The 27,218-nt window shown below is 41.2% G+C and overlaps 1 protein-coding gene across 1 annotated transcript; it reads right to left on the reverse strand.

Moving 5' to 3' along the window:
- LOC139445534 (kappa-type opioid receptor-like) lies at nt 1–27,218 on the reverse strand. Its single transcript, XM_071226675.1, has 3 exons — nt 27,174–27,218; nt 2,349–3,305; nt 1–97 (listed from the first exon to the last, which is right to left on the reverse strand). The coding sequence occupies exons 2-3, from the start codon at nt 3,281–3,283 to the stop codon at nt 1–3; spliced, it is 1,032 nt and encodes a 343-aa protein (XP_071082776.1). The 5' UTR covers nt 3,284–3,305; nt 27,174–27,218.

The following is a 27,218-nucleotide window of genomic DNA, read 5'->3' on the forward strand; positions in this document are numbered from 1 at the left end:
CTAACCAAGGACTGTATGGGAAGTAGCATCAGGTTCCTGTGTGGGCTTCAAATGACGGTTGTTGTTTAGGGTTGTCCTCGATGGGTTGGGAACAGTTCTGTAATGGACAGAATCTGTAAGATACAAACATTAGGCAGAAAAGGTTTTCAATAACAGATTTAATTGCTGCAAGAGCAGTCATTTATTGTACACACGTATGTCGACAATGTCGTTGTTATCATCCGTCGTTATGTCTAGTTTTCTAACTATTTAACCATCATGGCACTTGTAGGTATCAAGTTTTCTAACTATTTAACCATCACAGCACCTGTAGGTACAAGTTTTCTAACTATTTAACCATCCCGGCACCTGTAGGTAAGAAGTTTTCTAACTATTTAACCATCCCGGCACCTGTAGGTACAAGTTTTCTAACTATTTAACCATCCCGGCACCTGTAGGTACAAGTTTTCTAACTATTTAACCATCCCGGCACCTGTAGGTACAAGTTTTCTAACTATTTAACCATCCTGGCACTTGTAGGTACAAGTTTTCTAACTATTTAACCATCCCGGCACCTGTAGGTACAAGTTTTCTAACTATTTAACCATCCCGGCACCTGTAGGTACAAGTTTTCTAACTATTTAACCATCACGGCACCTGTAGGTACAAGTTTTCTAACTATTTAACCATCACGGCACCTGTAGGTACAAGTTTTCTAACTATTTAACCATCCCGGCACCTGTAGGTACAAGAATTTCTTACCATTTAAAAATCCCGCGACCTGTAGGTGCAAGTTTCCTGACTATTTAAAAATCCCGGCACCTGTAGTTACAAGTTTTCAACTATATAACCATCCAGACACCTGTAGGTATAAGTTTTCAACTATATAACCATTCCGACACCTGTAGGTACAAGTTTTCAACTATATAACCATCCCGACACCTGTAGGTACAAGTTTTCAACTATATAACCATCCCGACACATCTGGTTGGGGGTATTTAGTCGGGTTTTTTAAACGACCTCGAACTTTTGAACTGCTCCCTTATACCTATATTGACCCGTGAAGATTCCGGGGTAGAATAGGTCTTCAGCAACCCATGCTTGCCGTAAAAGGCGACTATGTTTGTCGTAAAAGGCGACTAACGTGATCGGGTGGTCAGGCTCGCTGACTTGGTTGATGCATGTCATCGATCCCAATTGCGTTGCTCGATGCTCATGATATTAATCACTAGATTATCTGGTCCAGACTCGATTATTTACAGACCGCCGTCATATAGCTGGAATATTGCTGAGTGCGGCGTTAAACAAGAAACAAACAACAAAACCTATATACTTGCTATGTGTCATCTCCTCACAAGAAACTATCTGTTAAAGATTATATTACGCGAGGCATGTGAGACATTATTTGGGAATTCGGAGACCAATAGCCCATGGTACTTTAGGCATAACAACTGGCACGGTGAGAGATTACATATTCACCTTCCTTTCGTCTTAGGTCAGTATACAATGGACAGATTGCAAAGCTCATTTTCTGTCAAGCATACATTTTCCTGCAAACAATAACAACAATATCTCCTTTACAATGTAATGCCTTTAAATCTACCAATTTCTGTCATTTATTAAAAATTTCAACATGTAAATTTTGCAAAACACATTTTAAATTCACTTCGGATATCACATAACAGGTAATTTTCATCATCTAAAAGACTAAAATCTTTTACTAGTTACTGTAGACATCTTGTTTAACTCAGATGACCAATTTTGTTGTGCCATATAACTTAACCTTTCTTTAAAGAAAAACAAAAACATTTTCTCGTTACCTATCTCTTGTGATAACCAAGCATACCCAAATCCATACAAATTTAGCATATTCTTAATCTTTAAAGCCAAAATACTTCTACCATTTTCTGGCCTAGGTTTTAGCATTAAATAACACTCTCTGTGTATGTCTCCAGAGGCATTGGTACTACCTTCAACTAAGAGTTGATGCATCTTACCATAAACACAACAAACAATGTTTTCCTTCCACATTCTTCCAGTACCACCTTTTTACTAACCGATTTATTTACTCAAAAATATTTACGACAAAACTATACTTAGACTTTCTATACATTTTCTAACTATAAAATTGGGCGGATTTGAGACTCCATATAGTCTCCATGATATTGTATTGACACTACGCTGTTTTAACCTGCGCATACAACGTACATATTCTTGAGTTAGTGAGTGGGTGAGTATGGTTTTACGCCGCTTTTAGCAATATTCCAGCAATATCACGGCGGGGGGCACCAGAAATGAGCTTCACCCATTGTACCCATGTCGACATATTCTTGAAACACTCACGGTATATAAACGGGCTTCCTACTTACGGTTCAGCACCTTGTACTTGGAGTGACCCAGTTTCGGCGGACAGTGGTTGGATTCGGTTGTTGCGACATGGACAGCAGCAGTCCCGTGCCACCTGGCGGTAGGGTTTGAAGACGAGGAGAAAAATCGGCAACTTCCCCGCCAGGTAGATATATACGATGAACGAGACGATAGGGGACGCATTGTTAGAGTCTTTGTTATGGGGATACAAGTTCTCGCCGATTATTTGTATCATGAAAGCAATGACATAAGCACTGGACATTAGCAAGATTCCAAATGCCTGACTAACAAGTTTCTTGGTGCTGCTCTGGGCTTGTAGGGCGTCTTGGTCAACGTTCCGTTTGTGGATCCAGACGCGTATGCAACAGGCTACTCCAAAAAGTGGCGGCAGAAACATGACGAGTAACTTCAGTATTTCATACCATACGCTTTTGTCGTTTAGTCTGTAGAAACTAAACATCGTATAGTCGGAGTTCGTGAAGGCGCCGTCGGCCACGAGGATGAGCAAGGCCACGACGATGTTCAAGGTCCAGGTGGTGATGACGAACACCGCCACCATCGTCGACTTCTTGCAGAACCGGTATGTTAGGGGGTGGCATATCGCAATGTAAAGAGAGAAGGCAATCATTCCCAGGGTTTGCAGGGACTCGCTGTACAATGCTACCAGACACACTCGGACAATGGTCAGTTTGGAATTGACGTCCTTCTCGTCTGGATTATATATCGCCAAGTACATGGTCGCAAATAGATACACGACACCTACAGTTCCGTCGGCGAGTGTTTGGTTGATAAGTAGTTTACTGGTGGCTGTTCTCGCTCTGTTCTCCATGTAAATGAGGATCAGTATCGTGCTATGGCCAACTACGTTCAAAAGGTCCGTTGAGACGGCACAAACAGCATATACAATGTCTTTCGTAGTAAAGTTGGTGGCAGCCATTTCTGTGACCAAATTAGTCGATCTGAAACAGAAGGAGGTTGTCAACGTTGATCCAATATGCATGTACGTTGGAGTTAAAACCCCATCTCGTTACATAGACACACACAGCTCTAACAACTTGAAACGCCTTACATCTGCCTTAGCTCGTTAGCCAAGTGATAATGAAACATGACTCTAGCAGCAATTGGCGAGGTGGTCCTCATTTTAATAAGCTACGATGTTATTCACGTTGTCCGTAGGTGGCTTATCCAAATGGATGGCGCTAACGAGAGCTATATGAAAATGTTCTCTGTTGTATGACACCTCATCGGTTAATGAGGTGTTTTAATGAAGTAATCATTACTTGAAGGTGAGACATACGCCGACAAATGAGGCGCAGGTGTAGCTGATGCTGGTTTAATTCGGTTGATAATTACGTTGATACATGTTTACCTTCGCGGTAAGTTACAGACAATACATTAAAAGGGGTATAGTCCATGAATAATTCCTTACGGATACTTCGTATCTTATGTAAGGAAAACTGCTGTCAACAAATATGTGCTGGAAACAATGGCTAAACACATCCTGTAGGTAACGCAAACATTGAATAAACACATCCTATAGGTAAAGCAAACATTGAATAAACACATCCTATAGGTAACGCAAACATTGAATAAACATATCCTATGGATAACACAAATGCCCTCACACCGTAAAGGTTCATACTCCAGTAAACTCACACAAAGTGAAAGTCAATTCTTATAAAAAAAATTATCACATTTTTTTTACCTCAAAGGATGTAGGCCAAGATCTAAACACAATTTCATTTAGTACGTGTGACTTCATGTTTACGCTGACCGCCATACAAGAACCTGCTATATCGCGGAATAAAACAGTTCCTCAAAAGGAGAGGTGACATGAGCGTATGGATGCACACCTTTCTCTTTAGAAACATCTTACGCAACACATGTGTTCAAATAATATCACCATTAGATGATGGATCACATAAAGATTGGATAAAAACATCCTAGGGATAACATAAACATTGGATAAACATACCCTATGGATCACATAATGATTGGATTAACACATCCTAAGGATAACATAAAGATTGGATAAACAGAACCCTATGGGTCACATAAAGATTGGATAAACACACCCTATGGGTCACATAAAGATTGGATAAACACACCCTATGGGTCACATAAAGATTGGATAACCACATCCTATGGGTCACATAAAGATTGGATAAACACATCCTAGGTATACAATAAACATTGGATACACACGTCCTAGGGATAAGATAAACATTGGATAAACGCGTCCTAGGGATAAGATAAACATTGGATAAAAACATCCTCGGCATAACATAAACATTGGGTCAACACATCCTGAGGATGACATAAACATTGGATAACATGAAGATTGGATAAACACAACCTAGGGATAGAAAAACCCAAAACATTAGATAAACACATCCTGGAGATAACATAAACATTGGATTAACACATCCTGACATAACATGTTTATTGGATTAACACATCCTGGGGATAAAATAAACATTGGATAAACACATCCTTGGCATAGCATAAACATTGGATGACATGAAGGTAAACACATCCAGGGGATAAGATAAAAATTGGATAAACGCATACTTTGGATAAAATAGAAATTGGATAAACACATCGGGGGATAACATAAACGTTGGATAAACACATCCTGGGGATAGAGAAAACATAGCTGAAACGTTTTCGAACACAACCCCGATAACTCAGTGAGTGAGTGAGTTGGGTTTAACGCCGCTTTTAACAGTATTCCAGATATATCGCGGCGTGTCAGCTTAATGTGGGAGGAAAGCCCGAAGTGATGCAGGTCTCAGACGTTTGCCACTTCGGTGAAACCTACGAGCACGGTTATGGTGCTGACAAACCTAAAAACATAATCAGGGGGAACCGGGGTTTGTATGGTGGCCGAGAGGGGACATCGCTTTATCGCTTTATCGCTCTGTCGCTTTATCGCTTTATCACTTTTTCGCGGTTAAGCAATATCCCCTCTTGACCACTACAGGGGCCGCATGTGATATCTGCTGCAATTGGGAGGTAATGTTGAACTTTTCTCACTATTTACTTAAAACATAATTTAACTGTACATACGTAGGTGATTTTAAAACAATCCACAGATTTTTTGCGTAAAATGTAATTGATTTACTCATGGCCCTATTCAGTTGTATGTAACCATCACGCCAAAATCTAAATAAATCAGGTTAAAATCTAAATATATACTTTTGTGGCGTTACCACAGTTGACATGTGTACTTGTGGAGTGAGTGAATATAGTTTTACGCCGCTTTTTAGCAATATTCCAGCAATATCACGGCGGGGGACACCAGAAAAGGGCTTCACACATTGTACCCATGTAGGGAATCGAACCCCGGTCTTCTGTGTGACGAGCGAACACTTTAACCACCAGGCTACCCGACCGCCCCGTGTATTTGTGTAAACTACATATGGAGAGACATAATTAGCGTGGCCACATAGTTAAGGTTGATAACAATATGAAATGCATTACTATGATTATCTATAACATATATTAAATCAGCTATCATTGTGATATGTTATGTATATCTTAAGTATAGTTTTGACAAAATTATGTATGTGTGAGTGTGTGTGTTTGTGTGTGTGTCCGACTCATTGTCTGTCTAAAAAGGTAGTAGATAACAACATAACTCACCTCAGAACGCACAATTGTTAACCATACAGTTTAAATGGATATAGAATTATTACATAAATATGTATATTCCTGCCTGAGCCTATACTATAATTGGATATCTAGTCTCTCCTGGCGGGAAAGTTAAACTTTATTTTACAAGCACTTTAGCATTAAATTTAATTCCCGAAGACAGTTTGATCGAAAGTCATTATAAGAAACGAGTTGTTTTTAATTTGTATTGTCCAAGGAATGGGGTTACGGGTTAATGACGCTCTCGAAAGTCGTATATGTGACTTAAGGTAGAGACATATATCTAATTCATCTGTATTTTGAAAGGGAAACATAATTTCCGGAAATCGGACGAGCACATATTCGGCTTCAATTCCAAATCTAATTACCAAAAATGATAATTCCTTGGACGTTGTAAACAATGCAAACTGGCTAATAAAACTGACATATATGATCTCCTTTTTATCAGTTTTAAGTTTGATGAAGGAATGGGGGGGGGGGGGGGGAGTACTATGAACAAAATGAAAATATGAACAGTGACTATCTGTATTCTTTGAATCTTGCTTATTTATTACTCTACAAGAAAATATGCAAGTTAAACGAGAAAAAAATACATGTGTATTTTGTAACATATTTATCTACTACAGGATGTTTAAAAAATCTAATCATAAGAGGCAAAATGGCGGTGAGAATTACAGGATCACTAAATATCAGCAAAAACCGTTTTAATGTACGGCATTTTGGGAAATATCGCTTTCTCGCTCTATCGCTTTCTCGCTTTCTCGCTCTATCGCTTTATCGCTCTATCGTTTTCTCACTTTATCGCTTCCTCTAATGACTAACCATAGTCATATGAAGGAATCGGGTGTTCTTTAACTTCTTTTGAATAGTATGTGCTGTAAATCTTGAAATTAACGTTCGAGTTAATTATAAATGCAAAAGAATAAGCGTAGACTTAATTACCGTATTCGACGAAATAAGCGCCCAGGGCGCTCTCAAAATTAGAATATAATTTGGTGAAGAAAAGTTGAGTTGAAAGATTAATTTCGTGGTTTATGCTGACAGCCTAAAATGTTTCTGAACGACAGATATATTTCCCCCGAAATGAATTGCCCATAATTAACTGTGCATATAACGAGTGCGTATTATACGCGAATAAATAAGTCTTGTCTACATTAATCAATCGGAAGGGGTGCTAATTGGGATTGTTCACTAGCCAATATAATAGCAAATATCGCCGTGGGCGTTTCTTAGAGCGGGGCGCTTATTACGTCTAATACGTCTAATTATACTTTGCATTTATGTCTCAGAAATGACTGTTGATAAGACGGCCTCACTGAACACGTTAAATAGAGGACATACCAACTTGAATATAAAACCAATCAACTATCTGTTTCCACATTACGGTTACTGAGAACATGAGGCATCCAAAAACTAGAAAATACATAATGGACATCCGGTAGTATTACCATTGCTTGGGTGAGGACTTCCACTCTGATGACATCTACTCCGCAAACAGAATAAACATTAATATAAGCGTTGATTTTAGGAAAACACTATTGCTTTTTAGGAAGTACGTACTACTCAGCGCTATTGGGCGGTGTGATTTGCTATTTGTTTTGATAACTTGGCCTGGGGGATGGGGGATAGCTAAATAGGGCCATAAATCAATCAAATTCTTTTTTACGCAGAAATACGTAGATTGATATAAAAGCACATAGTGAGAAAATTTCAACATACCGTCCATATTTTGAAATGCGACTGGAAAAATCTCAGCTCTCTTTTATGATTAAAACCCACATCTGAGGACAATTCATTAATGTTGTTTTACGTATATACTTTTTATCGTAAAGAAACACGTAACGCATGCGACCCATATCGTGGCCAAGAGGGAATATTGCTATACCGCGAGAAAACGATAGAGCGAGAAAGCGAGAAAGCGATGTCCCCCCCTCGGCCACCATAGATTTGAACCCAAAATCATAGGTTCCTGGCTTGCCCAAGGGACGCCACTCTGCACAGCGAATCGCGGCGCCTTAGACGACTTGGCCACCCGTGTCCTCCTTTATTTCAGGGATAATGAAAACATTAAATACATTCTTAAATTAAAACCAAAAATTGTCAAACACCACAAAGGGATAATGTAAACAGCTAGAGAAATACATTCTGGGAGTTGAAAAATAATAGCAAAACAGATCATCTGGAGATGATCCGTGAAGATTCGGATAGAGAATAGGTCTTCAGCAATCTATTCTTCGTAAGAGGCGACTAAAGGGATCAGGTCGTCAGGCACGTTTATTTGGTTGATGCATGATGCGTTGATCGATGCTCATGTCAGTAACTGGATTGTCTGGCCCAGACTCGATTATATACAGACCGCCGTTATATAGCTGGAATATTGTTGAGGTGTGGCGTTTAAAAGCAAACAAACTAAACTAACATCCTGAAGATAATGCGAAAACTGGATAAAGACACCCACGATTGAAAAACACAATTATTCCAGTTACACCACTGCGTGTCAGCTCGGGGCGAACCGGGATTCGAACCCACGATCTGGTGTGATCAAAGGACGCAACTCTACACAGCGAATTACGGCGTCTGAGACGCCTCGGCCAACCTCCATCCTCAATGAGAGTACAAGCCTGTGCAAAGGAGATCAGTGGTACAGACGCAAAGTGAGCATGTACGAGTTATAATAATGTACATGACATTGCATGTTATACCTATGTGATCGTCATTCGTCATTAACTAGTGTTACAATATTCTCATGTCCAGATAAAAGTTCCTCAAAGTGAAATGTCACCTTGGGCACGGTGACGTGAAGCCTTTGTACCTGCCTTTCAAACAACTGTTTTCAATCATTGTCTGGCTCTGACACCAGCTCTCTTTATCAACGTGTATCTAAAACTTACGCAATTAAATCAACGCCATGTGAAAGAACGGAGGATTGGATTTAAGTTATTACCGGAAGAGTATAAGTGTTAATGGCGTCCGACGGGGAGAGAAAAACTCATGGCCTAATCTCTACCGACGCATAGCTTAGCAACACTGCACGATTAATCTGTTAGTTTCTAACAGGAGGACGGGCGCTAGTGTAGAAGTAAAAGTGGGCTTTCTTAAGTTGGGTTAGCGTGCTTGAGTGGTAGACATTTCAACTACTGGGGTCATTTCAAGCAGCAGGGTCGATTGAAATAGCTCCCACTGAAAGTGATAAGTTCAGCTTTGATTGAACAGGACGTTTCGCGTTGTGAAATAGACATCAAAAGGGCCATATTTCAGCATGTCCGGAGCCTTCCCTCCCTCGCCTCACACTTCAAAGTAAGTAAATAGCTGTCAATCACCTGTCAGTCAACTGTCACCTGCACCTGCTATACTGTTAGTTTGTCACATATCAGGGGTGAGGTGGGTGGGAGGGGTGAAAACTAGCAAGTATTTCACTTCGTGGTTTATCAACGCGGATATACCTGAATACTGAACGAACAACCTGTTTACAATGTTAAACTATACTGAATCTCAAAGAATCATCACTTCATGAACGTTTTCCATTGAAATATCAATGTATTTTTGGAGGTATCTCGTTTGTGACGTAGTCTGTAGGCGCATCCACGCTGTTTGTGACCTGGTATCGTTGCTGTATCCTGTAGATGGTTCTCACGTGGACATTAACAACATTGGCAACAACTCGTGCAATCTGGCAAACATGCAGTCGTGTTAAACCCTGGTTTCTTCCCCTGGTTCTTCGTAAGTCTTGGCTTGGCACAAACCTCGACACACGGATGTTGGCTCTGAGTATTGGGGTACCGTTCATCAGAAATGGCACAAGGAAACGCAATAGAATTTTGATTTTCATGGAAAGCATTCGGGACTTGTTTGTTACGCTGCATTTTGGCGCCCTATTTGTGTCACTGTTTTGAGTGAGTGAGTGAGTTGGGTTTAACGCCGCTTTTTAACAGTATTCCAGTTATATCATGGCGTGTCAGCTTAATGTGAGAGGAAAGCCCTTAGACGACTGGGCCACGCGTGCCCCCCACACACCCCCACACCCTACTTTTTTTAGATGTCGCTATTTGAAGAAAATTGTTAATAATAACAATCTAAATTAATTTTTAAAATCACGGTTGAAGAAATTTATAAAGGAAAGTGTAAGCTCTAAAACAGAGGAAGAAACTGTTTAGCTCTCTGATGTTTGAATACAGAGATTGACACATTTTTTAATTCGTACTTCACACTGGATGAAATTAGATGTATATTAAACATATGTTTTAATGGAGTATGAAATGCCTGCCTCTCAAAGTGAATGTTTTAAGAAGGAATGATGTTTGAGTTGTGAGATGTGAGTGTGAATAAAATGTATCTGAAAATCTGTAGCCTTTTTTTCTTTTTCTCTTCTGTTACGGGATCTCTTTTTAGTCTCATCTCATAGATCTCATAGTTTGCTGTAGTTGATTTAAAATTTTAAGAACTCTTTGTTTAGCAAGATAGTCTTTAGACTCAAGAGTAACCTACATATGCATTGTCCATAGTTGTCACACGAAGCTTGTTTGTTTGTTTAACGTCACAATCAACAATATTTCCGTCGGCCTGTAAATAATCAGGACCAGACAATCCAGTGATTCATATTGTAAACAACGATCCACACCGTTGGGGTACGATGACGAGGTCGCCGAGCCTGACCAGCGGATCCATGTGCCCGCCACTTACGACCAGCATAGGTTGCTGGGGACCAGTTTTAACCCGAAATCGGGTGGGTAGAGCTACTGGTATAGATTGTTGCTAGTGGTGAGTTGAACGGGTTAATACTAGCATTAGTTCTTCATGTCGACAGGAAAACCTCAATAATGCCATTTTCATCGTGTCACCCCCATACTGAATTATAGAACATTGCGAGAGAACAATTTCGACACCACTCCTGGTCAGAATTAGTGTTCTGTCATTACCATAACCACAATAACACACTTAAATATGGTTTATATCTAATTTCACATGTGGTATTATCAAATCAGCACGAGAAGACATATCTATGCTATTAATCGCGATGTGAACAGATGCTGTCAGCGTTGTTGACATAAACTTATGACAAATAGCCTCAAAGAGAAATAAATCTAGTCCGCACTCGCTCTATCAATTTATTCTCCGGCTAAACGTGTGTCGTCTCAGTCGATTCCACACTTGCCAGGGTCGATAGAACGGTCTGCTATCTTGTTAGACAGGCGTGAATGTGTGTGCATTAATCATTACGGGTGGCCTACACTCAAGTGGCTTAGGTCAGATTTACCTTTTGTTTGCATGCAATAAGTTTCTAATATATATTGAATAATTCTGAGTTTCATACAAATGTAATGCTGAAATAACATACGATATCGCCGTAGAAGCAGTGGCAGCAGAAGTAGTAGCAGCAGTAGTAGTACTAGTAGCAGCAACAGCAGCAGTAGCAGTGGTGGTGGTGATAGTAGTTGTACTAGTGGTAGTAGTGGTAGTGGTAGTGGTAGTAGCAACAGCGGTGATGGTAGTAGTAGTAGTAGTAGTGATGGTAGTTGGTACTTACATTGAACCTCCTTTAAACCAGACCTCGTTAATCCGATAGCCTCGCATTCCGGGCGGTCTTGGTGATGACGTCTATGAGTATACAAATGGTAAATAATTTGTTCCCACGATTCATTATTCAGGATATTTGTGAACCCGGACGATTTCACTCATACGCAGTCCGGATAAATGAGGTGTTTCTATGTGTATATTTACATGTTGGCCGGACAATCAAACCGGCGATATTCAAGATAAAGTACGTCACCATGCGGTATATTTTTTAATTATCATGACATCGTCATGCTTGGTCATTGGATTATTTGTCAACATCGTGTGAAAACACGTATTTGGTCCCTGAGCCCTCACGCTGCCAGAGGCCGGATATCGTCTGCTTGCTTGTCTAACAGGGGAACTGCGCATGTGAAATCATTCTTAATCGGCTATCGACTAGATGCAATTTGATCACTGCGTCATACATGTTAAAGTAAATAGTTCAGTCAAACTGGGTAGTACCACACACCCGCTCTTGTATTCAAATCCATATCAAGTTTTGATTGCCAAATATTTGTTATCCCCCATAGACGTGCATCGTTTTTTATGTAGGCCACTTGTTTATGGACACTTGATGCAATGCCCATGTCATTGTGTGTCAGTGTTGGAGATTATCGAGTGTGTAATCTCATTAAGTACTTTGTTTCATAGGATTATAGGTTCCATTTATTTCGGAATAGGAGTTTAACCTCCCGCAGTTTCGAAGGCCGAAAAGTGGAATTGTAATGCGTTGAGATTAAAGTAAACGAGCACGAGCTAATTTGGTGTAAACGCCTTGATTCAACAAGCTGCCGTTTGAACTAGCGGTTTCAAGGAGATTATGTGGCCGTATGTGGTTGCTGTTTGTTTGTGCACTTCCGTAAATATCTGAATGGTCGATACGTCCGGGCTCCAGGCGAATAGGTTACCAAGTGTCTCAGGCGACGCATTTCGCTGTGAAGGATCCGGCAATCGTGGGTTCGAATCCAGAATTCGCCCTCATACTTGATTTAGTAGCGCCATGGTCTCGCTCATGTCTTTCACCCAAGTGATAAACGCCTGAGGCTCGAGTCACTTCGAGATTTCAGCCGAGAGTAATGTGACATCACTAAGTACAACTCCTCACATTATATAAAAAAAAGTCAATGACAAAAATAAATAAATTGGAAACAAAAAATCACACATTAGCGACATATTCATATTACCCGACTGGACACCATAAAACGATCAAAGTTTGATATAAGACATAATTGGTTACTTCAAAACATACGAGTTTTTTTATGTTTTTGATCAGGTCTTAAAAGACATTTTTGGAGCTTAGTATGAAGGAATGAATATTTACGAGGGTATTTTGATTATTGATCATGAATTGACAACTGGGGCCTTATCTCCGCGATGAATTGTACTTCCTGCCATTTCCCATATCCTGCCACATCCATTCATCGTGATCAATATCCAGCACGATCAGCACCCTCACCCAAGCCCTCGCTGCATCGCACACATACAGCTAAGAACAAAATGGCATGTTGATTATGTGAACAATTTAATGCATGTACAGACAGGAACATCTTAATATTTCATCTCACAATATGTCCACAAAACCCAAGCCTACCTCTATGAAAACCTACCCCCTAAAGCATAATGTATCACAAATTATTACATAGATTCCACGAACCCACGTGACACCAAACAACAATGACATCATTTTGAGATACAGACATTAACTATTTTCAAATTTGATGGCTGAATGAAGTAGCTTTCAAACGTGTCTGCAGACTAACATCTAGTCTCTGAAAGGAACAATTTTTTCAAAAAATGTTTTGTGTTAAATTACAGTAAATATAATGAAAAGGAGCCAAGAGACTTTTAGATTTTGTACATAACCCTTTGTGAATGTTTGAGAAAGAAGATTAATTACACGGGCAGTCCATATTATAAACGTTTGGCTCCTGTATGTAATAATGATTTGAACTAAAAAGCCAAAGAATAAATAAGAAAATAAGAATAAACAGATCTCCATGACTTGATAAATAATTAATCACAATTTTGTTTTGAATGCCACAATGAACCAAACAAAGGAATATGTGGTTGTTCACTCAGGTGAATATATACTTCTTGAAACACATGATTCTATTTGGCATTACTAATTGACACTTTAGCGTTATGTGGGTTGGAGTTGTTGTCATTTATATCGCTATTTGTGTCATACTGAACTATAATGTTAGGTTGGTATAAGACAAGAGACCATTGAACATGGGATAACACTCCTAACTAATTTATAAAATTTTGTGGCATGGTATCCATATGTCACCTGTTTCAAACCTACATGGTAAAATAATTAATAGTATCAAATATTCAATATTTTCTAAAATATTTACGACGACGGTGACAAATAATAACTTTTTCGTGTATATAACTTGTTTGTATCTGCAGCGTTAACATTAATTTTCTTCGATTTCTTGGGCAACGTCTGCCCAGATCCAACATTACAAAGAAAATCAATGTAGACTCCCATTGCTTATACACCGAATGACTTGGATGATATCTTCCGATAAGCCCGGATTATGTTTAATTACTTGTATGCCTCTGGCGAGGGTTATATTACTGTCTGAAGGGGAGAACCTCGCTTGTCTCCTGTCACACATAAAACGAATCAATCTGTACTATTGACCCACCGGTTGGCCAATTACAAGGGTATGTGTTACATGTAGCTTTGATCCCGACGGGATTACGCTAATCCCACACGCAATGTAGTTACTTAGACGTAAGGCGAGATCTCCCCTCGTTAAAACACCAACTGTGCTATCACACTGTGCTACGTGAACACCAACACTACGTAAATAAACCTTATCTGGAGTCTTTTAAAGGTTTTTCTGTGGGCTTTCCGCAATAGAATATTGGTTCCCATCTCCCAATGCCTGTCGTGAGAGTTGTCTAAAGGGGATCGGTTGTCATGGTCGCTGACAGCGGTTCATCGTACCGTGACTGCGAATCAGACTCTGTTATAAACATCTAGTCTGTCTTACAGACCCTGATACAAATATATATCAAATACAGCCCATGCAAGTCTATAATGTTTGGCAAGTCTAGATCACTGCAGTATGAAGAGAGTCACTGGGCTCCTTTTTATTATATTTTTATTAAGATAACTGAACAACTGTTTTTATGTACGATATGTTCATTTCAGAGACTAGATTTTAGTCTAATAAACATCCAACAATGTGTGAAGTCCATTTCAGGTGTCCCCTACCACGATATTGCTGTAATATTGCTTAAAGCGGCGTAAAACCCTATTCAGTCACTGTTATATACAAGCCGCCATGATGTAGCTGGATTAGTTTTGACTGCGTCGTTAAATAACATTCACTCAACGACTCCTTGCTCGATAGAAAACGTAACATGATCAGCAATTTTCACCTACATCTGCTAATATGCTTATGTGATCCAGGTACCTTCGAAATGAAAATGAAAAGAAAACCTTATTTCCCCTACATACTCTCCAGCAAAGGTGCACTCACCAGTCTCCTAACCCCGAGTAGACCACACCCCCGCCTCAGCAGGCCATACCTCCACTAGACCATACACCACACCAACCACCCAGACCCTACCAGACAAAATCTCCACTATACCATACCCCCACACCCTATACCATCGCCCACCCGAACTAGGCCACACCCATCCCAGTAGACCAAACACCCAACTCACCAGACCATCCCCCATTCCCACTAGATCACCCCCACCCAATTCCCAATCCCCACCCTCACTACCTTGAAAAAAGATGCGAGACAGTAATCTGATAACACAAGGTGTCAAACGTTTCAGCTCGTCTCAATTACTCTCCGCTTTATACCGGGGGTCAGCTGTATTCTTCGTTCTTTTATAGCCGTATATCACTCTTCACATAACTGTTTAGTACTGGGTGCATAGTCACCTATCTGTCGTGATACAGGCGTTGTAGCCTTAGGCGGTGTGTTAAAGGACTCCTTTTGTCTTACCAACATGAAGTCTATTGTTTTATACAGAGGAAGCGGCAGGTAGGTGAATTGGGTGGATTAGCTGCACAGCACATAGGGTCGGGCTGACGTAACCTTGCATGCAAATTATACCTATACATATATGCACAATTGACAATGCCGAAGGGAGTTTTCATACAGGTTGCAGTGGTACTTAACTTTAAGGTATAAATACAATCCCGGAGACCCCCTATGTGTGTCTCCACCAGGACTCTGTATGGATTCTGTGATTGTTTGAGTGCGTGTGCATTATGCGAATTAATGCCTTGAGTAGAGGCCGTTGGACAAATCGTGGTTGTCATTTGTTATAATTTTTGCATGGTAAGAGAAATCTATCTCGCTGCATTTGCCTTTCAATGACTAAGATAGTGTTATCCCAAATATAATATTTGTTACATTTGACCATTTTCTTAATGGCATTGTGTATTCATAGAAATTGACACTTACCAGAGGGGTACACAACGTGTACGTGATCTAGACTACCAGTTGTAGGACTCCCGTGCCCGTGGACGCCTCGGTGGCTGAGGGGGTCAGATCGCTGACTCTGTGTACTGGTAATAAGCTGCCCCATTCTGAGAATGTGGGTTTGAATCCCGGATGGGACTCAACCCCAAAAGGTACAATAATTTGCACTTTACCAAGAAAGTGTTATATACATAAGATTTCTTACTTTTGTTTCTTGTTGTTTAACGCCGCGCTCAACAATATTTCAGTTATATGACTGACCAGAAAGTTGAGTGATTGCCATCATGAGCTGGGATACGATGACAAGCATCATCCAAGTCAGCGAGTCGCGTTCGTCGCGTCTTACGATAAAGATAGGTTGCTGAAGACCTATTCTAACCTGGGTCTTCACGGGGCATTCAATACTCTAATCTTAGCATCACGACTGTCGCACGACCATGTTGGTATCTGAGAGCCATGACAGACGTAAATATAAGATGGTTTAGTGGAGTACGCAAGATCCTGTTTCACAAAGTAGCGCAAAGCGCAAAGACGATCGTAAGACCCACCCCTACTTTGACATTGATAGAGCTAAGATCGCTTTGTGGAACGGATCGCTGTCCCTCTTGTCTAACAACAACGATATCAGCAATATCACAAGCATATGTCTGATCTGCTATATCAGCAATATGAAACATATCAACTGTACCAGCCACATTAGCAATATCACATATACCAGCTATTTCGAAAAACCAACAAGTCTACTTCCCCAGCTTCAGTAGCTGATAGTTACATCCCAGTCCACGATGATGCCGTTGGCTTTAGAAGCTATACGAATACTACCAGGCTCCGACTGAGAGTGTTTCTGGGTGGTCAGCCCTCGTGGTGAGTTGGCAGAATAAGTACACACTACCCCGTGATTGACGTATGGACATCGTAGGTCTAGTGGATAGAGCGAGCGTCTGCCCTGGGAGCGGAAGGTCGGCAGTTCGATGCCCGACTTGGAGTTAGTATAGTACTGTGTATGAGTGAGATATTCGTGTTAAACTGCGGCATGGTAACTCAGTGGGTTAGTACTATAAAATTGGCATGAGTTCGGACAAGAAAACACACACACACACACACACACACACACACACACACACTAACACTAACACTAACACTAACACTATATGTTAAAGTGTAATAATCTTGAACGCGACGTTAATCCCCAGTTCACCTCACCTGGTAAGAATGGTTACCACATGTCATGAATCGTGATTACTTACAAGCCGCTGTAATTTTGTTGACGTCAGATAAACCAACCATACCAGATCAACCGGTGAGTAACTGCCGTTGTAAACCCGAGCTTAGCAGTATAACGGGGCATCATTAAGCTTAGGTAATGGCGTAAGTTTCGTCGATTTATCTAAATAATATGAAATAATTAAATTGACGGTTCCTATTAATACCGTAACGTTTGGTGGCCAAAGAAACGTGGTTCGCAATAATTGGATTCTGCTGTAGTCTAGATTACTGCAGTGTCAGAAAATGAAGAGTGTCTCTGGGCTCGTTTTTATTATATTTTATTAAAATAATTTAACAACTTTTTTTTTCTAGAATTAACTCCAGTTCTGTTGTAGTACACCATTTTCTCTTTATTCGGACACGTCAAAGTTACGTCAACATTATGCCTACCGATGATGATCGATGTACATTTAGTATGGACTCTCCTAACATAACCTTACGAGTACTACTTGTTCGATCTGTGTGCTCACTCCCCTCCTCGCTGTCCATGCCTCATGACTTTACCCTTCTCACACGAAGTCGCACTCGTAAATAATGTTTACCGAACAATCGTTGAAACTATTGAGTTGCTCCGTAAACCTATTGATTGATAATTTGTCAAACCTAGTGTAACTCAAACCCCTCATGTCAAGATGGCGGCGCCCTACCAGACAACCAAAGCGCCCCACGCTGAGATCTCGAGAGGACGAGAGATCACGTGATTTCAGGCCTGCTTAGTGGTTTCGATGCAATTGATAGAACTTATTAACTCTAGAAATCCATATCAACCATTCGTCATATAAAAAAAAATCTTAATTACGTTTTTACGGGCACGATATCCTGGCTGTAGTCCCCGTAAAGGCTAGCCGTTGCCGGCCACAGCAATAATCTAGTTAACTTCGTTCTGATAAAATGATTTTTCAGGTGTCAAATATTTTGGGAACTGTTATGTAACTGTGGCACGTGTACTCTCTGACCATTGATTAATCCTTGTGATCTGCATAGACCTGAAACGCCTGTTACGGAAAGATTGGACGCCGTTATCTAAAATACCTTTCCGTGTTGATTGTAGTTGGTTTGGTAAAAGAAGTATGATTGCATTGTTATAGTGTATTGAAACAAACAAGGATCACCAGTAAGACCTTCCCTACTTCAACAAAACCCTAATACATTGCATATTAATCTACCGCCATATTCGTCGCAAGTCAACTTTCGATAATAAACTCAAATGGATTGCGTCCTTATGCCTCGAAATTAGGTATTCACGACTTCTTTGACATCGGATCAAAATGTTTGTTTGTTGTTTAACGCCCCACTCAACAATATTCCAGCTAATTGACGGGCGTCTGTAAATAATCGAGTCTGGACCAGACAATCCAGTGATTGACATCATGAGCATCGATCTACGCAATTGGGATACTATGACATCATCAACCAAGTCAGCGAGCTTGACCACCCGATCCCGTTAGTCGCATCTTATGACAAGCATAGTCACCGTTTACGGCAAGCATGGGTTACTGAGGACATATTGTAACCCGGATCTTCACGGGTGGATCAAAATGAGGGCGATACATAGTCAGACTATCTCCTAATGAACCGTTTATTATTCTGGGGGAAGAGATAGGCGTGGTGCGTGGTGCGTGGTGCGTGGGGCGGGGGGCGGGGGGCGGGGGGCGTACGGGTACAGACTAGGATGTTGTTAGCGCCGAAATGTTTATTTTTTTTTATCACCGCTTCAATTTAATTTTGTTTCATTTTCAGAACATCCTTCATGACCAACGTACATTTTTTTTAAACTGAGGAAAAATATATTTCTGTCTTATCTGAAAGGGCAATTTCACGATGTGGAGATAATGGTTGATTCATTTAACACTCACTCCGGGCCAGAAGTACTTCGTTATTCAGAGGTAGAGATAACGCTGTATTTAATATTGATTCGAGTTAGCAACATCCAAAACTATCCGGAAACAAGAGAGCGAGATAGCGTGCTGTGGGCCTATATCCTGCTCTACTAGGCCTGGTGTTAGGTATCGGAGCAGTCGTCAGACTAGCACACACGAGACGATGCCGCTGATAGTAGTCATACATTTGCCATGATAATATATGCACATGCATACCGATTGTAAGATTTAAAGTGCCAAATATATGATTGCTTGCAGTTGGAAGTTATGTCAGCACAATACTGAATTTGTGTAGATTTTCTGTAATGATTTGTTAGACTTGTTAGTCTTGTTGGCGATCTGGTGGCCTTGGTAACAACATTCCATATGTAACTGACATGCAATGTACTAAGGTGTATTGTGTTGTGGTGGGTGGGGTGGTATCAGGGTGGGGTGGAATGGGTTTGGGTCGATCGGGGCGTTCGGTTGAAGAAATCAGCTTATTTAAACATATTTCATTTATTTTGGGGAAAATGGATGGGCAGACCATTACCTAGGATTGAAGCCTTTGCTATAAAGAAAGATTTGTTTCTAATGTCCCTATACCTGGGACTAAACGTTTAAGGAAGGACATCTTGGTGACTACAAGAACCCGCTGCACTATCCAGAAACATACCCTTCAAAACCTTCCTGCGTATTGATCAGTGTATAAATTGATGTACGCCCAAAATTTTGCAAATAGTCATAATTTGTAGTACTGTCACTTAAGACCCGTGTGGAAACGTTTAGAGAGTTGGTCTTCAGCAACAGATGCTTGTTGTAAGAGGCAACTAACGGGATCGGGTTGTCACGTTGGTGCATGTCATCGTATCCCAATTGTGTAGATCGATGCTCATGATGTCAATCACTGGATTGTCTGGTCAAGACTATGTACGTGCGAATGTGACACAATTAAACACACCTGTCAGTGTCTTTCTGTCTGTCGACGGCGTCTTAGTGAAGCTGCATATTCATAGCCACTGTAATAACTGTCATTGTCGGTAAGATAAATTCGTTGCAGCAGGATCACTCAGGGTACATGGGATTTTATGCGTCCCGCGTTAGGTTTCATACCACAAGTCGAGTGGTATAAAATCTAACAAGGGACATAGAACCCCGTGAACCCCTCTCGATCCTGGTACAACTGTTACTGTATCCCGACATATGAAACGGGTTTCCGGCTCCTGGTTGTATATGTCTATCATTATAAACCCTTATAACATATAATTTCAAGGTGATTATTAATTTCACAAGAATGTAAATCTGATACCGTCATGCAGAAGTGGCTTCCACAACGTGATGTAATGTCACATGGACGTGGCAAATAGAAGCCTTGAAAAGGCCTCTTAGGGAAATGACTCGACGCTATACATGTTGAAGCCATACATAGACCAGACCGGTGAAAGAGTTCCTCTAAATATTGTGTGGAAAATAATAAACATGCACTGGTAAATAAGCCAGTGTGTCGAGCAGACGCTACAACTGAATGTGCGCAAGACCACCGCGCCACCTGCACTCAAACAGCGGACTTGCTTCAATGCAGTGTGTCTCATCCAATACAAAACCGACCTGAACGGTCGCAAACCTAATTGTACAAATATTTTACTTTAAGGAGAAAAGGTAAACGCTGACATTTGGCGATACGTGTCACTCACCATTTGCTGACAATTTATGCAAATATTTTGTGTTCGATACAAAGGTGCAAGGTTTCAAACAATAGCTAGGGCTATGCATGTTTGCCTGCACCCGTGTAATTACTGGAGTACTTCCTGAATGTGCCCCCCCCCCCCCCCCCTCACTCTACGCCTCTCCTCTGTCCCCTTACCCCTAACGCAACACCCGACCTCCTGCTCTAACCTTCCACCACTGCCAGCGACTAGGTCACAGTCTGCAGGGAAACTACACCAGTTGTGGTGAGGATTTTGTTATATTTGATGTTGTAAGTGAAATAGTGAATCTTGCAGTAAATATCGAGGAAAAAAACAAGTATAAAAGGTCAAGCAGAGAGTGAGTGAGTATTATTTTACGCCGCTTTTTGCAATATTCCAGCAATATCACGGCGGAGGACACCAGAAATGGGCTTCATATATCGTACCCATGTGGGGAATCGAACCGGGCCTAAAGCGAAAACTTTGACAACAAGGCCCCTAAGACAGAAGAAAGTTAATGTGCACGCTAGTATTGGACCACAGTAACTGGCAATGCTCGGTTGGGGACAATATTAATTAATTTGGCTCAGAATAAGTATTTTGGTTTCGTTTCTTTCTTCAGTATAGTACACATTATATTATTTAACTTGTGCTAATGCATCTATCGACATGCTTGGTAAATTTATATAGAAAGAGACCCAACCTTTTTACTATTCATACGTCTTGTCGTAATAAAGGACAATACATTAAAATAGTACGTATCGACCACGTCAGGACAGTCAAGCACAGTTTGTAGTGATACATACAACAAAAGTTATGTTAGATGTTGCCCACATAGAAAACAGCCATCAGCGGATTCCTCCACACACAGCAGGAACACGGTCGCGTGGGCGTTGATTCGAACCCCGAGACACTCCCCCCCATAACCTCAAACATTAGCAGTTGTTCATACTTGGCTCTAGGCTTGAGTTGGACTCCTTTTTTAATATATTCTCTAATGTCTGGGAGACAGACTAACTTGGTTCCTAGGATAATACAGATACGGGAAGCAGAGTTGACGTTTGTTAAACACGATTTAAAAACCCTTAGCCCGACTTACTCACATCATTCACAAATCAATTAATCCTGTACCAACACGCGCAGCGGATAGGTCACCTCGTTGACTGGCATTAACCCCATGGGTTCGCGTTCGCTTACAACAACGGGTAAATCTGTTATCGCAGCCTATTAGCTTTATCAACTGGCCACATAGACCGAGCATGAATATTGTATACATTTGTACACATCCAGGGAATCAATACCTGGCTGTACCCCACTCAATTATAAACTGGATCGTGTAACGGTACCGTAGACTTCTGTACGCGGACCGGCCAAGTCTTGTGCGGTCTATTGATCTTTGATAGTCTGGCGGTCTTTGTTGTCTTAAGCTGTTGGTGGTAAAGCACCTGGACTGAGACGCGGATATCAGTGTGTGTTGGAGAACGTTTTAACTGAACGTCGTCATGGGGTAGTGCGCTGTCGTTCCGGGTTATTAATATGCAGTGCCGCTAGTGGTCAGTGCTGGGCAGGCCGTCAGACGAGGACGTGCAGGGGATCCAGGCCTTGCTGGACACTGTTTATTTTGAAGGAAAGTTTTCTCTGCGGGTCTTCTCTTTCGGACATGTTGCAGGTAAGAATCATGTTTTGATATTTCCTAAATGATTCAAGATGAGGATGAATGAGAAATATAGACGGCCGTTTAGTTGCATTATGTGGGTGGGTTAACCATGAAGTGACCAGAATTCGGTGTACAACTACTATTTTGTGTTTGAATTTCCATAACCTTTTATAACTTTTTATAATGATCGAGAGGTGAAGTATTTAGTTTAGGTGAGTGAGTATGGATTTACGCCGCTTTTAGCAATATTCCAGCAATATCACGGCGGGGGAGACCAGAAATGGGGAACCGAACCCGGGTCTTCGGCGTGACGAGCGAACGCTTTAACCACTAGGCTACCCGACCGCACCAATATAGTTTAGGGATTGGAGCAGTCGCTTCTCACACGCAAGGTTAGGGTTCTCCTTCAAGAATGAAGTAGAATAAATATTTATACCAGCACGGAAAACCTATTCAGATCACTAACATTTGCGTAATATCTAAGTCTTTGTGATAAAATGTTTACTGTTGTTAACTTTGTAATAAAACATAAGGTTTTTGACGCATTTTGGGGGGAAATGACAAAATAGCTCATGAAAACAGTTGAACAAGTCCGACTGTGTATTGATTTGTGTAAGAAATCATATTGTCCCCAACTTGATTTTAACCTCTGTTTGCCTCGCCCAGAAATAATATACTCAGTGTCAAAGAAGTCTCAGGGCTATGGAATGCAAATCTCACGCATCTGTTATGAGTGCTAGGACAGGGCACAAGACACGTGTATCTGTCACTAAACGAATGCCCAGACAACAGCGCAGTGTCAGTCAAACTCCCAATACTGTTGGTGATGTATGCAAGAGTAGCTGCTGCTGTGTCTACAGCGTACACCAGTTAGCTGCATTTCCAATTCATGTTCGACCAACTGGCCGTGGGAATGGAGACGCGTACAGGAACGCTTAGTGCAAGCGGATATAGCTATTGTTTGTTATTCATCTTGCATGAATGTTTAATGACACATCATATGCTTCACGTCACGGTATTCTACTACTCCACCGAAGGGATTTGTTTAATTACTGAAATAATGAATACAAACCGAACTGACATTTTATTACAGGACAATATAAAGTTGGATCTTTACGTTTTGACTATAAGCTAGAAGGATGGACCGTTAATGATCAACCAACTGACTGACTCATTTATTTATCCAGAATGTGTCAAACTGTTGCTGGGAATTGGAAACCGGGCACCGGATTTACACTGAAACTTGTCAAAGCAATATTCAGATATGCAGTGTTTGCATTGCGGCTTGTTTCAACTAGGGCACGGTGAAGTAGCCTAGTGGTAAAAGCGCTGCACATCACGCCGTTCTTGGGTTCGATTCCGTACATGGGTAAAGACCCCTGAAGATCCGGGTAGAGCACCTCATGCTCGCCGTTGGAGGCGACTATGCTTGTCGCAAGAGGCGACTAACGGGATCGGGTGGTCAGGCTCGCTGACTAGGTTGATGCATGTCATCGATCCCAATTGCGTGGATTGATGCTCATGATGTCAATCACTGGGGTGTCAGGTCCAGACTTGATTATTGACAGGCCGCCGTCAAATAGCTGGAATATTGCTGAGTGTGGCGTTAAGCAACAAACACACAAACAAAACACGGGTACAATATGTGAAGCGACCCGTGAAGATCCGGGGTACAATAAGTCTTCAGCAACCCATGCTTGCCGTAAAAATCCTCGATTATGCTTGTCGTAAGAGGCGACTAACGGGAGCAGGTGGCCAGGCTCCCTGACCTAGTTGATGCATGTCATCCATTCTAATTATGTGGATCGATGCTCATGATATCAATAACTAGATTGTCTGGTCCAGACTCGATTATTTACAGATCGCCGTCATATAGCTGAAATATTGCAGAGTGCGGCGTTAAACAACAAACCAACCAACCAACCAACAATGTATGAAGCCCCTCTTGATCTCCCACCCCGGGTGGAATATTACTAAAAGCGTTGTATTACTCAACTCACTCACCCAACTGTGTGCTCTGAGCCGCTGACAGCTACTGTCCTAACATGTTAGCAGCATACATTGAAATATCACTTAATCATAGAAATCAATGTCAATCACTAGCTCGGTATATGTTCTCTGCACTGACTAACGCAAGGACATGGTGTTCTCTGCACGTACTAACGCAAGGACATGTCTTACCACCCACCAGCAAATGCATGCATTGAAATGTATTACTATACTATACACCCACGATAGGGAAACCAACACCGTTCCCCGTGTAAGTACAATGTTGACAGAGGATTAAATACGCACCCCCTGTAATAAACATGAATTACGTGTTTACAGAATGCATTATTTGTGTTAACACATATTTGATAAGGTTTATCCATCGGCCACGCATTTGTACAGATAGAACGGAACGCAAGGAACAACACCGACCATTGATGATACTTATACAGATCACGGATTTCTCGGCTATAATAGTTTTGTTTTTAATAACATCACACAACAATCCAAACTCTGTTTAAACATACAAACATGATCGCCGGTGAGTCACGTTGGCACATAAATCTTGCTTTTATGAACCCATTACTGTATGGCTCCTTACAGAGTCTTTGGGGCGCTAAATATGTCAGACGTAGGTATGTGTCAGTGTCAGCAGTGAAGGGAGTTCCTAGGCAAGAGGTTTTACCCAAGCCCTCATACCGTTCTAAACAGGTTTTATTGTGGGTAGGTAGGGTGTCGGGTGTACTATGTTTGTGCGTGGATGTACAAGTATATTTGTTCAAGGGAAACGTGTCATGTGTTAAAGATGAGTTTGACAATGACTGTTTTTAAAAATTCTGTTTAGTAAGATGTACTGGTCTATGAAGTAGATTAATATTTTTATCAAACCTTCTCTAAATCTGACTATTCGGCATCGATCTGAAAAAGAACAATTTCAAATTCTAACGCCCGGAAGACGAGATGTACGGATCGGGGATCTACGGCGTTTGTGATATATACAACCTCGGTAACGTACGATTAACATTTATAATTAGGTCTTGATTATGCTTCGCATATGGACTGTACACACCAGTCAGTAAACTGCACAGACAACCGTTACATCAAGCACCAATAATTGTAGACGAGTATATACATTCGTGCGATGGACATCATTAATATAGGCTGTGAGTGAGTGAGTTGGGTTTAACGCCGCTTTAAAAGGATTCCAGTTATATCACGGCGTGTCAGCTAAATGTGGGAGGAAAGCCCAAAGTGATGCAGGTCTCAGATGTTTACCACTTCGGTGAAACCCACGAGCACGGGTATGGTGCTGACAAACCTAGAAACATAATCGGGGCGAACCGGGATTCGAACATACAATCATAGGTTTCTGGCGTGCCCAAGGGACGCAACTCTGCACAGCGAATTGCGGCGCCCAGTAATATCTGCTGTTACATGTAACCCTAGGTCATCAACCAATCCCTGATATATTGCAACCACAGTTAGCCAACATACATAGTTAAACAAAAAACACCTTTTATTTACAGAGATAGGATATAGTAAGGGGACTGCCTCAAGCTTCCTTTTCGGATCCAAAACTCCGGCTTCGGAAAAGTTGAAAATAATTTGGCTTGAGGTGAAAGTTTGATGTTCAGTGGGTGGCAAGTTTGGTTTCTGTCAATCCCGTTGTTGAAAAATAGTGTTTTGTATATTCACTTGGCGAAGTCATGTAGTTAGCAAATTCGCTTCAAACAAATCATTGCAATCATAGTCGAGTATTAACTGTTTATAATTAAATATGAAGAAACAGACATATGAGGTGAGGTGAAACGCGTCCAAGATTATTGCACGTGTGTGTGTGTGTGTGTGTGTGTGTGTGTGCTTGTACCAGCCCGGACTGATCTCCGATTTATACTACTAGCTCACTGAGATACCATGCCGCAGTTCAACATGAATACCCCACTCAGACGCAGTATACTAACTCCGAGCCGCCAGTCCTTGTTTTAGCCCCTTAATGCCGAGCGCCTGACAGGGTAACAACAAGTACCATCTTTACACGTTTTTTCGAATGACGTGGCCGGGGATCGAACCCCGGACCTACCGCTCTTCGGGCGGGCGCTCTACCACTAGACCACGGAGGCGGTCGAATAAACAGATAACCCCGACAATGTCGGATTGACGCTACCGCGTATTCCTACCTAACGCTTTCGATGAACATGTATTTTGTAAAGATTATTGATTTGTAAATGCACATTTCCTTATTTCAATGGAACCAGAACACCTGGATTGGTAAAAGCAGGACTGTGATGAGATGGATGTAGCCAAACAAGATGACTGAAAACCCATATTTTCGTTTACTAACAATTGCCTCAAAATGTAGCAAATGTACACAAGGTACTACACATCTAGACTTTGGGAGCAGTGGGATAGCCTAGCCTGTAGTTAAAGCGTTCGCTCGTCACAACCGGGTTAGATTCCCAAATGGTTACACTGTATGAAGCCCATTTCTGGTGTCCTCCACTTAGATATTGCTGAAATCTCGCTAAAAGCGGCGTATTCGCGATATTCACTCAATCTAGACTTTAAAGAGACTGTGGCGAAGCAGGACTTTCATTTTCTTCTGCAAAAAACGGTTATCAGACATGGAAATACATTTACCTGTAAAAGTAAGGTACACCTTGTCTAGGATTGCATACATATGTATTTGTTATAAAAGGATACTTACCTTTGCACGTGAGAACAAAGCCAATGCTTTTGTGAAGACAGAGGA

This window comes from Haliotis cracherodii, unplaced genomic scaffold (assembly GCF_022045235.1).
Source record: "Haliotis cracherodii isolate W230 unplaced genomic scaffold, xgHalCrac1.p SCAF_6, whole genome shotgun sequence".
NCBI classification, from domain to species: domain Eukaryota; kingdom Metazoa; phylum Mollusca; class Gastropoda; order Lepetellida; family Haliotidae; genus Haliotis; species Haliotis cracherodii.

What these genes read in the sequence shown, in the direction of transcription:
- LOC139445534 (XM_071226675.1), bottom strand. Translation starts at nt 3,283, where the DNA reads ATGGCTGCCACCAACTTTACTACGAAAGACATTGTATATGCTGTTTGT. An exon ending in CAAGTACAAGGTGCTGAACC is followed by an intron (nt 98 to 2,348) that starts GTAAGTAGGAAG and finishes TGTCCATTACAG; the next exon opens with AACTGTTCCCAACCCATCGA.